The 12,751-nt window shown below is 40.9% G+C and overlaps 1 protein-coding gene across 1 annotated transcript in view; it reads left to right on the forward strand.

Annotated features, from left to right (window-relative positions):
• AK5 (adenylate kinase 5) overlaps nucleotides 1–12,751 on the forward strand; it is a 131,623-nt gene that overhangs the window by 84,166 nt on the left and 34,706 nt on the right. Inside the window, exons 9-10 of the mRNA XM_067563421.1 lie at nucleotides 1,074–1,116; nucleotides 1,935–1,982. Coding sequence (XP_067419522.1) covers nucleotides 1,074–1,116; nucleotides 1,935–1,982 — 91 coding nt within the window. The remainder of the gene's footprint in view (nucleotides 1–1,073; nucleotides 1,117–1,934; nucleotides 1,983–12,751) is intronic.

The following is a 12,751-nucleotide window of genomic DNA, read 5'->3' on the forward strand; positions in this document are numbered from 1 at the left end:
TACCACTCACATCCTTATCTTTTTGGGTTTAGGGTATGCATCATCTTTTCTGACCCTGTGTTCTGTGGAAGAAGTTGTGACCAACACATGTGAATGTGTGCAGGCTGTGGGAGAGAAAGCACAAAGCCATCTGTCCTTGTTCCATACAGGGATCAGTCACAGTCACTTCTGATTACAGGAAGTGCTCTCGTATTATTGCCTTTAGTTTGTTGGAAAAATAGTTCCCTGATCAACTCTAGTCAGCAATTGAAAACATGCAGTGAGACAGTTTACTACAAAGTTGGCATAAAAGGGAAGTAATGTACTCCAGAACAGAGGACCATAGCTAAGGACAATTTTTTCCTGAATGGATCCAGTGAGTCTGCCAGAGAACCTCTGAATTAATTGTTTCTGCTACATATTTTACAAAAAACACGCATGCTAAACTTCATGTTAGTCGGACCATTCTGGCAGGGGAGACCTCTCCTGAGAGCCCAAACAACTCCCAAATGGACAAGAGTGGTTACTGCAGAGTAATGCAAGGTAGCTTTCCTCTCCCTCATGATGCCTTCAAAGCATGCCCCATTCCTACAACTTCAGAAAAAAGGGTCAGCTCAAGCCCTGAATTCCAGTTTTTCTCAGAGGGAGGGCAATATGTTGCCATGGGCAATAAGTTAATTTCATCTTTATAAACACATACTTCACACACTACAATTTGCACTATTATTGTTTATTCCATGGTTGACCTAGAGATATATCAAACCATTTACTGTGGGAAGTTATTTAGTATGCATATTTGCAATCTCTGAAATATTTAGCCACTATATGGCTTAACAGTGTAATAGACAAGTCATTGCAGCAATTATAGCATTTTAGTAATATCAAACAACATGAGCTAACTGGGCCTCCCTGTATTCATGCTTTGCAGGAAGAAATAAAGCTACATTGAGTTCCTTTGTAACCATTGTTACTGTATATTTGAGCAGGCACAAAATTGCAAGTTATTCATCTTTCACATTGTTAGTTTTAATATCCACAGGTACATGAACAAAATTATGCAATAATTTTAAAAATGTCAATTCCTTAATTAACAGGCAGATGACCAATCAAATCTCTCTGGATACGAGAACACAGACGGTGAGTTTCTTCTTACGTAGATGTATTCATTGGGATACTTTCAGTTCCTCCTTTAGTATAATTAAGTACATAATCAGGATAAATTGCACCCAGATTTTTTTTTTTAAATGAAAGAGGTATGCAACATGACATTGGACCCAGACTTATTCAGAAGTCTTACTATTAAGCTGACAACAGCTTTCAGAATTTGGCAAACAGTTATTAAAGGCTGATATATAACAACATCTGACTTGGCAGTATTCTAAGAGTATCCTGAGGGTTAATGAACACTCAACTAGTGATACCCCTTAATTAGAAATGTGCAATTCACAGGTGAGTTGCTTCGAGTCTGGCTGAATTTAAGATTAAATTTCCAGTCAGTCAGAAATGTGAAGCACTGAATGCAAAAACCTAAGAGGATATAGAAATTGTTATATATGAACTTTAATTAAATTATACTTTTAAAATAAAAGCAAAAAAAGAAAAGAAACATGGTGGCTCATGATGCATATTCATTCTTACCTCAAGATCAGTTTGATTCTTTTTAATTATTATTATGCCTTTTTTAGCCAGGGTGTGCATATGAAAGGGCTGTCATTGTTTCCATGGAAGATATATTTTTATCACATCTGCAATGACAGCTACAAAACTGGGACATAAGTGAGCTTGTGAGTAACAGTTCATTTCAGAATGAAGAACATTCTAGTAGAAAATAAAAGCTAGTTAAAAAAAATTACCTTGAAAACCTTGCAAGGCTGTTATATAACTGTCTATAGAAAGAACGGAAGAGTAAAATCAGTAATTGTGCCAATAAGGATTTTTTTTTTATTATTTTACAGAAGATTTTACAGAAGATTTAAGGAAATCTAACATCATTTTTGTAATTGGTAAGTAGGAGCTTTAATATAACTGTTCCATTTGCAACTGTTAACAATAGGTCATGAAGTTTTGATGGTTAATGTATGTAGATGTGATAGGGGAAAAACCCAACTGGGTGAAAAACTTCACTCCCCCAAAATTACACATAGTAATATGAAGGACTTATACTGCTGAAGGTGCAATCTTTTGGATGAGTGTTTAGGGATCAAGCCATTTCTCAAATTTGAGAGCCTGTCTTCAATGACCAAAAAAATAAAAGGGTTTTTTCACTGTGGAATAAATACACATTAGTTATCCCACAGTAAAAACCAACATGGAGTCAAGGCCCTGTTTTATCATGAGGTAAACTAAGTGAGGGGCATATAGTGCTGACCTCACCTAGCTACCTCATGGTAAACATCTCAAATGCCTTGGCTACACTTAGCATTTTACAGCAAGATAACTACTGCAACTTTATCATCTTGCTATAAAAATCCTCCTTTTTCCACCAGTGAAGACAAAATCGGGGAGCGACTGTTAATGCTTTTTTAAACATTAAGCATTTTTTGTTTTAAGCTTCTGAGCATGATTAGATAGATCCAGAAGCCTAAACAGATTCAGACTGAGCTTAATGCTTATGCAGTTAACAAGAGTGATGTGTGGTCTCTTGACAACTCTGATTCACAGGTGCTTATTGAACACTATAAACTGTAAACCCAATCTCTGAAGCCTCATCATCATATGAAAAGGGCCATGGGTCATTTTCATCCCTTCTTTTGTGAAATGATCACTGTAAATACAGGTTCCCATCCTAGACATACATGCATACCAGCAGTATCATTAAAGTTAGTGGGGCTAATCACAGCACAAAATTAAGTACATGTGTAAGTCTATGTAGGTTCAAAGACTAGTTTGTATTCAGTTTATTGAAATCTTTTGAAGAAAGGCACTATGTTAATGTCAGTTATGTAAAATTACAATGATCTAATTAGCATAAGTTTAGTACAGTTTAACTAATTATATAAAAGTACATTAGAACCTCAGAGTTAGGTACACCAGAGTTACAAACTGACCGGTCAACCACACACCTTTGAGAACCAGAATTTTGCAATCAGGCAGCACCAGAGACCAAAAAAAGCAAATGTAGTACAGTACTGTGTTAAACGTGAACTACTCAAAAGAATGAAATTGTTTCTGTGCTTGTTTCATTTAAATTAAGATGGCTAAAAGCAGCATTTTTCTTCTGCACAGTGAAGTTTCAAAGCTGTATTAAGTCAATGTTCAGTTGTAAACTTTTGAAAAAACCATAAATGTTTTGTTCAGAGTTACGCACAACCTCCAGTCCCAAGGTGTTTGTAAGTCTGAGGATCTCCTGTATTTACAAGTTTCTGGTGAACATTTTGTTCTAGGCTTTTGAAAGAAAAAACCAAGAAAGATTGTTCTTGGATCAGGCAAGAGTTTACAGGATCCCAATATGACAAGGAGAAAGAGCAGCAAATTTGAGCCCCTGGAGAAAAATCCCAGATAAAAGTGTGTTTATTGTTACATGAAAATGAGTTGTTCTTTGAGTTCACGTCCCTATGGGGGCTCCACCATAAGATGTACATGCACCTGTGCACTTGTGATAGGAGATTTTAGCTAGCAGCGTCTGAGGGTCCACAATTGTGTCCCAAGCATCCTTATGCTCTAATGCAAGGTTATACAGGGAGGTGCATACCTGCTGCCACTCCAGTTCCTTCTCAGCTGCCCTTGACTTGAGACATATAGCAAGTGTCTGTTGCTAGCTTTGCATCTTTTTTTTTCCCCCTTCCTTCTTAGTCAGGTTTTATTTATTTTACTTTTCATTAGCACACTTCGTGCTTTGAAGGTCCCCCTCCCTTGAACTCTTCTTTCTGCAGTCAAGGCCTTCTGCTATTCCCTCAATGGAACACTTTGTGCCACTCAGGATATGCCAACCACTCCAGGCTTCAAGTCTCATCAGACCTGCCACAATTTTTTCTCTCTTAGCAACAGGCATACCAGCTGCCTCAGAGTGTCCAACATCCTGTCCAAGTGAAAGGTCTGAACCAGCTTTAAAAAGCAGATCCATGTAGACCCTTGCACCTCTGACTAGACAGAAGCTCCTTCTCATGGAGCGCTCAGAGACCCCCCCAAGGTCTGATTCCTACCCTGTACATTAGCCTCAGCCAGTCAGGCTATTCTAGCACCTTCAGCCTCAATTAAAGATTGTGGGGCAGCTCCGGAATTGAAGCATTTCAAGAAGCAGAGCATATTCCTCAGAGGGACTCCAAGAAGAGGAGACGTCACCTCCAAGGCCAGGATTTATGGAGACCTTGTGACCCAGTATGGGTTCTGTTGAGGCTTCTGCAAACTCGAGTACCCATCAAGACTCCCAATTCATCCCATGCCAAGGGATCTCCTAGAAAGTAACAGCCTTCAGCACTGAAGTTGGTACTGGAAGATGAGAAAAAGGACTCTTGGAGAAGTCTGTACTCCAAGGCCTGGTCTACACTAGAAAGTTTTGTCGAGGCAAGTTAAAACGATGATCAAAAAGTGCTGTAATTACAACGCTTCTGCCTCTCCACCCAGCACTTGTGTCACTCAAGCGCGTCCACACTTGGTGCTCTAGCATGGACAGTGAGAGCAGTATACTGTGGCAGCTATTCCACCTCTGCAACTCTTGTGCCCCTAGGGGTTGTGGGAGGGCAGAGAGGATCTCAGTGCATCATGGGTGCGGGCTTAAGGTCCCATGATGCAGTGATTTCAGTCCCGTCATTCCATGAGTTTCTGACTGTGTTTCACAGCATTTTTCCAACAGCCCCAGTTTCTTGAGCACCCATCATCTCTATTGAAAGGATGGATCCTTTACTGCTCTCCACTGTGGTCAGTGTTCTGAACAAATTGCGGTGGGTCATGCAGCATATATAATGAGCTCCCAATTGGAACTGGAATGTGAGGTACCTAAACTGCTGTGTGCCATGCAAACAAACAGCACTGGATTACTTTTTGCATTCACGGAGTATCTGCATATGGTGCACTGCTGTTTTGGGGCGTGTGAAACATGCACTGACTAGTGGGAATGCATCGTTATGTGGGTCTGGGATGACAAGCAGTGGCTGCAGAACTTTTGAATGTGCAAAGCCACCTCCATGGAACTCTGTATGGAGCTCACCCCTGCCCTGTGGCACAAGGACACCAGAATGAGCGCAGCCTCTTGGTGGAGAAGCGCGTGGCAATCACTGTGTGGAAGCTGGCAACTCCGGCCTGCTACCAGTCAATCACTAATCAGTTTGGAGTCAGGAAGTTCACCATTGGAGTTGTTTTAATCACAAGTGTGCAGGGTCGTTAATCACATTCTGCTACAAAGGACTGGGAGACTTGGAAATGTGCATGAAATAGTAGATGGCAGCGATGGGATTCTCTAACTGTGGCAGGCAATAGATGGTACGCATATCCCAATTTTGGCCCCGGACCATCTTGCAACGGAATACATCAATAGAAAGGGGTACTTCTCTATGGTACTTCAGGTGCTTGTGGATCACAGTGGGCGTTTCACGGATATCAGCGCAGGTCAGGGAAGGTGCATGATGTATGCATATTCAGGAACACTGACCTGTTCAGAAAGCTGCAAGCAAGGACTTTCTTTCCAGACCAAAAGATTCCAGTGTGGGTTGTTGAAATTCCTATAGTGGTCGTGGCAGACCCAGCCTACCCCTTACTGCCATGGATCATGAAGCCTTATATGGGCAAGCTGTTCTGCTAGGAGTACGTCAATAACAGACTGAATATGTGCCAAATGACCACTGAAGGTGCGTTTAGCAGATAAAAGCATGCTAGCAATGCCTTTAGTGTAGGTTAGACCTAAGTGAGAAAAATATTCCCATGGTACTAGCTGTGCTGTATGTTCCATAATATTTGTGAAGCTAAGGGTGAAAAGTTTCCCCCTGGGTGGGAGCACAGATGTGGCTTGCTTTGCGGCTGACTATGAACAACCAGATGTCGGGGCTAGTCGAGGGGCACAACAGGAGGGAGGGGGCATTCGAATCAGGGAGGCCTTGAGGAACTATTTTGACAATGAGCATCAACAAGGTGGCTTTGTAAACAGCACTGTGCCGTGCTATGATTGCCCTCCAGCATGCAGTGTATCAATGAGAGGTGCAACCACCATGTGCAAAATAGAGATTGTTTATTCTTCACACTGTATGTCTTTATTAAATATCACTTATTCTCAACACACAAAAAGCTGGTTTGGAAGGGAGAAAGCAGTGAGGGGCAATGTGAGCTATGACAGCTGGGTGTAAGTCCAGATATCATTCTGGAAGCTGACTTAGGGGGTGGAGTGAACGGGGTACTGAGAGGGACCAGGAGTTTGGTAGGAATGTGTGGATGGAGTTTGGGGAGGGTATGGAAAGCAGTTCTGTTTTGGCTTTAAGGGAGAGCGAGCACGCATGAATTCAGTCTGCAGCGTTATGGTTGACTTTAGCAGCTCCGTTTGCTCCTCCATGGCTTTTATCCTGCGGTTATGGCCTGCTATCACTCACTCCTGGTTTTCCATCCTCTCCTGCTTATCCATTTTCTGATTTTCAGACAGTATCTCCATGTCCTTCTTTCTTCCCCCTCCCCCCGCCTCAGACAACTGAAGGAGTTCTTTGAACAGCTCCTCTTTGCATCTCTGTGGTCACTTATTTTCTTATGATAATTAACTGTAAAATACACCTCTTTCTCACTGTCCCCTGGCAAGTGCTCAGCTTGACAATCACCCAGGACATGGTGAGTTGTGCCAGAGGAGGGAGCAGTGAAGCTGAGGAAAAGGTTCTGGGTGATGATTTGGGGGTATTGATGGAGATAGACAGGGACACAATTTCAAATTGTGCCACCATTTTCCGCAGGCAGGGGCCAGAGACGCTGATCTCATGCCTGAAAGTAAGCAGGGATGCTAGGGTGCATCTCCTCCATGCCAACAGCTTCAAACCAGGTCCCTATGCTGCTCGCCTGTGTGCTGCTTTGGTCTCTGTACAAGTGATTGCTGAGTGGCATGGGAAAGTTTCCTACAATGGAGGAAGAAACAAAGCAGCTCTGCTGAGGAATCCCCAGCAGAGGATTGGCAAGTACCTCCAGGAAAGTTTACTAGAGATCTCTCTAGAGGATTCCCATGAAATCTCAGCATGCATTAACACTTTTCCACTGCATTGCCTAGCTGAACACGGAATGGGAAGCACAGGTCTCTTGGCACTGGAGGTGGGGTCACCACTGAGGATGGCTTCCAGCTCTTTATAGAAGCAGCAGGTCTCCAGCTCTGCACCAGAGTGACGGTTTGACTCCCTAGCCTTTGGTACCCCTGCCGCAGCTCCTTGATTTTTTTGGACGGTCCTGTAGCATGTCCCATTCATAGCCTTTCTCCACCATTAAATGAGAAATCTGACCATAGGTATCATAGTCCTTCAGCTGGAGTGGAGCCTCCTCTCCTCAAATACATATCAGATCCAGAAGCTCTGGTGTGCTCCAAACTGGAGACCGTTTGATGCGTGGAGCTGCCATGATAAGCTGGGAAGATGACATGTGAGCTCTCCACACTGACCAAGCAGGAAGGGGAATTTCAAAGATTCCAAAGACTTTAAAGGGGGAGGGGCAGATGGCTGTGGAGTTCAAACTGTTGGCCAGAGCGGTTAGGAAAGCATCGTGGGACACTTCCTGGAGACCATTTGCCACAACAAAAATCAAGCATGGTGTCTACACTGATGCTATGTCACTAAAAACTCTATGCCTCTTGTTGAGGTGGTTTAATTTTGTCACAAAATCAGGGGAGTTGGATTGGCAGGGTGTATATCACCACTGTTTTAGCTCAAAAAGCCAATTTTGGTTGACAAAAGTCTCTAGTGTAGACCATCTGTTTCCACAAATCAAGGCTTCTATGGCTCTTTGGGACCTTAACATGGTTCTTAATACATTAAGAAACACCGCCCCACCATCAATTTGAACTTGTGGGTACCTGCTCTTTCCTCCACCACTCCTTCAAAACCTCCTTCCTTGTGGCTATCACATCAGCCAGGAATGTAGGTGAATTGGGGGCGCTCATGTGGCCTTCTACTGGGATAAGGTGATCTTACCTCCTCATACTTGATTCTTGCCAAAGGTCTTCTCAGAAGTCCACCTCAAATCATAAGAACAGCCATACTGGGTCAGACCAATGGTCTGTCTAGCCCATTATCCTATCTTCCGATAGTGGCCAATGCCAGGTGCTTCAGAGGGAATGAACGGAACAGGATCCATCCTGTCAACCATTCCCAGCTTCTGGCAAATAGCAATCCCTGCTGTTACTTGACTACCAGTATTCTATCCTAAGTTTTACTCTGAGTGACAGGCCAGCCTGCATATCCTAGACATTAGCTGAGCCCTCACCTTCTACCTCAACAGAACCCACCTCTCAGCGTTTCTTCCCCCAGGCTTATAAAGACAAAACATCTCAAAGAACTCAAGTTACTGCACAGGTAAGTAACCTTTGTATCAATGCATATCAATTATTGTAAATCAAAGCCATGAAGTTTGAAATAAAGACAAAGTAAGAAAGATCAGAAGATCATGTTTCTGTGCTACAGTTTTTTTAAGACCCATTTTGTACTAAATGATAAAATAGATCCAACTCATTATAAACCTGTGATGTATATAAAAACTCTTGAAAAAGTGAAGTTGGACTATTACACAGTTGCTATGGCAACCCAGAACTTTCATAAAGGGAAAATGCACAATGTTTTGCTTCATGCCTTTTGAAAAATTGCAATCCCATGTCATACAGTTGGCATTTGTTATAGCAACACGTTTTATCTGTCTCTGAGAAGTTCCCATTTCATTGGGAACTCATGTTTGGGTTAGTACAAAAACATGAGCTGTCAAATTATCTAACAAATTTAAGACATTTCATCTGTTTGTGAGCTGTCCACACTCCGGCAATGATTTTCTCACATTTATTCTTTAGTCAGTTGTTTTATGAATAATTCTTGACCTCTCATTTGCAAGTAGTTCATTGAAAATAGTCAACATCTGAAATTATAGCTGTTTTGCCAGGAGACCATACCATATGGTATGTTTCTTTTTACCTTATTGGACCAACCTAGTTCTTACATTCAGGTTTTATAGTTGGCTAGATGACTTCAAAATTTACTTTCCATGAAGCTTAAAATTCATTGCTTGCCCATAGATTCCTGCCAGTATGCCCATTTGTTAGAATTGGGGCTGGGTGAAAAATTTCCATTGTAACCTTTTGTGAAAAAAATTCACTTCTCAGCTGAACAAAAATTTTCACAGAAAATGCCTACTTTTCCAGAAATTTTTCAATTTGTCAGGAAGTGAGGGCCTCCCTCTCCAATTTTCAGCTGAAATTTTGTACTTTGAGGTTTCTGCAAAATTAAAACATTCTTTGACAAAAAAAAAAAAAAATGTCCACTAAAAGTTGACAAAAAATTTAAAAATAGTCACCGTTTAAGTTTTCTACAGGAAAAAGATTCCAGCAACCTGTAGTTAGAATATTTCCAGAAGGTGAACACAATGGGTATTAATACAGCCAACACGAATTCACATAAAAATTTGAACATATATTTATGTGTGTTCACTCATCTCTGAAAAGCCAGCCTGTACTTCCATCTGTACTAGATAAGGTAGGTGCCTGGATCATCTGTGGATCTATTAGCAATACCTGCTGGTAGCCACACAAGCCAAGTATTTTATTTTGTCAAGAGTCAGATCAGTATCTCATTCATGACCCATCATTGATGAGATATTTGTTTATTCTCATCTCCATTGTGTGGCTCAGATCTTGATGGATTACATCCTAATATTTGGAGAGAAACATCAGAAGAAGCAGTTGGTCCAGTTACTTAATTTAAGTGTCTTCCAGTAGCTTAAATTATTTGATTTATAATAATCCTTGGACATAAGGAGAAGCACTAAAGAATGAGAGGAAGACAAGTGAGCAGAATGTTCAAGAAAGGCACCAGATTCTACCATGATGAGGTTATGTATGTAGGTAGACAGACTGAAAAAGCAGCATAACTGACAGAAAAGTACAAATTAGTAAATATAATTTATCACAGATCCTAGAGACTTGAAGGATAGGGATTGCAAAACATCTGGGAAAAAACCATTAATTTGAAAAAAGTCACTAGCCAGCATGGTTTCATAAGGCATCGCTTTTGTTTGACATATCATGTAACATTTTTCAAAGCGAAGGAAGAAAGATGCAATGAAACAGTGAACTAATCTTACTTAAATGGGCCCAATCCTGCTAAGTGCTGATCACTGAGTTGTGGGTATAGCCCACTAAGAGGTTGATGGCTCAGATCTGACAGGCAGGTGAAGGACATGTTTTTTCTGCTTGCTATTCTGTTGGCCAAATCACAAGATAAAATAATTCTTTTCTTCTAAAAAAGAAAATTATTTTTTCAGTAAATTGCCTTTCAGAGAATCAAGGAGCAGAAAGGCACCATTCAAGTTTCCCCAAGCAATCACCATAATGCACCAGATTTCTTACACTGGCACAAAGCAGCATAGGGTGCCATACGTAAGAGAAGTGAAGCGTTCTGTGTAGCCTTGACAGCATTATTCTAGGTCATTTGTAAGTGGTCTGCTGTGGAGCTACCATACTCTCACACTGAGGGAGAATCAAATATATAGGTCTTCTGAGTATTGATATTTAAACTACCTTGGCTGCTTGTAGTACTTATTTCATAGTCACAGTGGATGTTTCTCAAAGACAACATCTGGTCTCTGCACAGAAAGAAACTCTGGCTGCTGTTACTTATTTCCCTGGAGTAAGGCACGGGAGGGTTCAGTTCTGCAAACACTCGCAAGAGTAGTCCCGTTGAAGTCAGTATCACTACTTCTACAGGGAAGAGTCGCTGGGCGAGTGTTTGCAGGACTGGAGCCTAGTATCCCAATCCAGTTCCTGCTGAAGACAATGGGAGTCTTTATAACGACTTCACAGGGACTTCAACTGAGCCCTTAAAGTTATTGTAAAGAAACAAGAATCTGTAGCAACACGTGAAAATTCTGCAGTTAGTATTGAGGACGACTCCTACTACCCCAATTGCCTTCAGCGAAGGAATCTGGACTTGACATGCTCTTATATTCCAATCTCAAAAGGGACAGGAAACCACACCATATGTAAAAAGGACTTTCAAAAAAATATATATCCAGCATTTTAATCATTTACATAATTGAAATGAATATGCCCATCTGCTATAGCTGACAAGTTGAGATAATAATTTTTTTAAATCTCATAAACAGTAACAAATCTAGTGTCACTCAAATGTCTCTAGTAATGGAGCTAAAACATGGACTGATTAGCAAAAATTTACATAAGGGTTAGAATTAGGGTAGGAATTAATTGGAAATATAGTCAACACAAATGAATTAAGCAACAATGTCCATGTTTTATCCAGACAACCAAAGCAAAGATGTAGACTCTGAAAGGAAAAATGAGACATAACAGCAGGGTGGCAGGCTATGGCAAGATAAATCCATTGAATTTGGAGACAAGCTGAAGTGACAATCATGAAATTAGCTATAACCAAATAAATTAGTGAAATGTACAACTTTTTTTGGATGCTAATACTTTACATTTTTGTAATTATTGCCAAGGACTAATATCTCAGTTGTACATATAAGTCGTGAGCACCCTCACTGTCTTTGATTAAAAATCTGGCAGATAGGTTTTTAACCAGTTTCACTCACTTGATATCCTAAACACCACATCTAAAAAAAAACAGTACACATACAGACTTTGTGGATGCGCACCAGACATCCTCACCTCCTGCCAGAGTTTGATACAATACAGTAGGGGACAGACTGCATGCTGAAGTCAGTGGGAATATTCTTCCATTGACTTGATTGGAATTTGGACCAAATGCTAGACACTCAGCTCCCCCCCTCTCTGAAGTTCAAACTACATATGGTATCTAAAGATTAACTGGATTGATTGGTTCCCTTGTTAGCAAAATTTTAGAACTGTGGACAAATAGGATCTAAAATGAAAGTAAAGATACATATGTTGTTTTGTAGACATTTCCCGCCCCCAAATGGCAAAACCCTCCCTTCTTAGAGTTGCTAATAATTTATATTAAGTAAATATTTGAGGACCAATGTATGGCAGGGTTGGCCATTTAATATCAAATTGACACTTCTATGACCATCAATGCAAGGCTGAAGAGATTGCTAAATTACAAGCATAAACAGAACCAGATTGTTTTCAGCACTGGCTCCAGAAGTTTTCTGAACAGTACTGAAAATAGTCAGTCCCACTAACACATGAAATTAAGGCATTCTTGGCATGGCTCAGCTGCACCTGTTGGCCTTGGATATATTGGCAACATTTACCAAAGAAAAATAATATTATAAAGTGTTTAAAATGCTAAATAGCAAGGTTTTAGTCACACCAGATATTGCAAGTTTTGGGTTCCTCCATTTTTGGAGGAATCAGCTGAACAGGGTTAAGCAGTCCTTCAGCTACTCAGTAAGTAGTATTACCCAGTCTGTTTTCATGCTCACTCTCATACACGTTTTTGCCAGTACATGTACCTTTAATCCTGTATCCAATAGGACAGGCATAAAGCAGGCAGCCCCTTTCAAACACCTTCTCTTCTCAACCTCTCTTTTGTACCTATTTCATGTTTCTCCCAATTATATGTCCTCCCAATTACTGAGCCAATTGTCACATTAGCCCAACAATTACCACCCACTGTCAGTAATCCACACTACAAACAGGTTGATTAGCTCCAATTAAGCCCATAGCCACCTTGGTGCTGCA

The sequence above is a fragment of the Emydura macquarii genome, unplaced genomic scaffold (genome assembly GCF_026122565.2).
Source record: "Emydura macquarii macquarii isolate MOO-44397 ecotype Brisbane River unplaced genomic scaffold, CSIRO-AGI_Emac_v2 contig_2481, whole genome shotgun sequence".
In the NCBI taxonomy this organism is placed as follows: domain Eukaryota; kingdom Metazoa; phylum Chordata; order Testudines; family Chelidae; genus Emydura; species Emydura macquarii.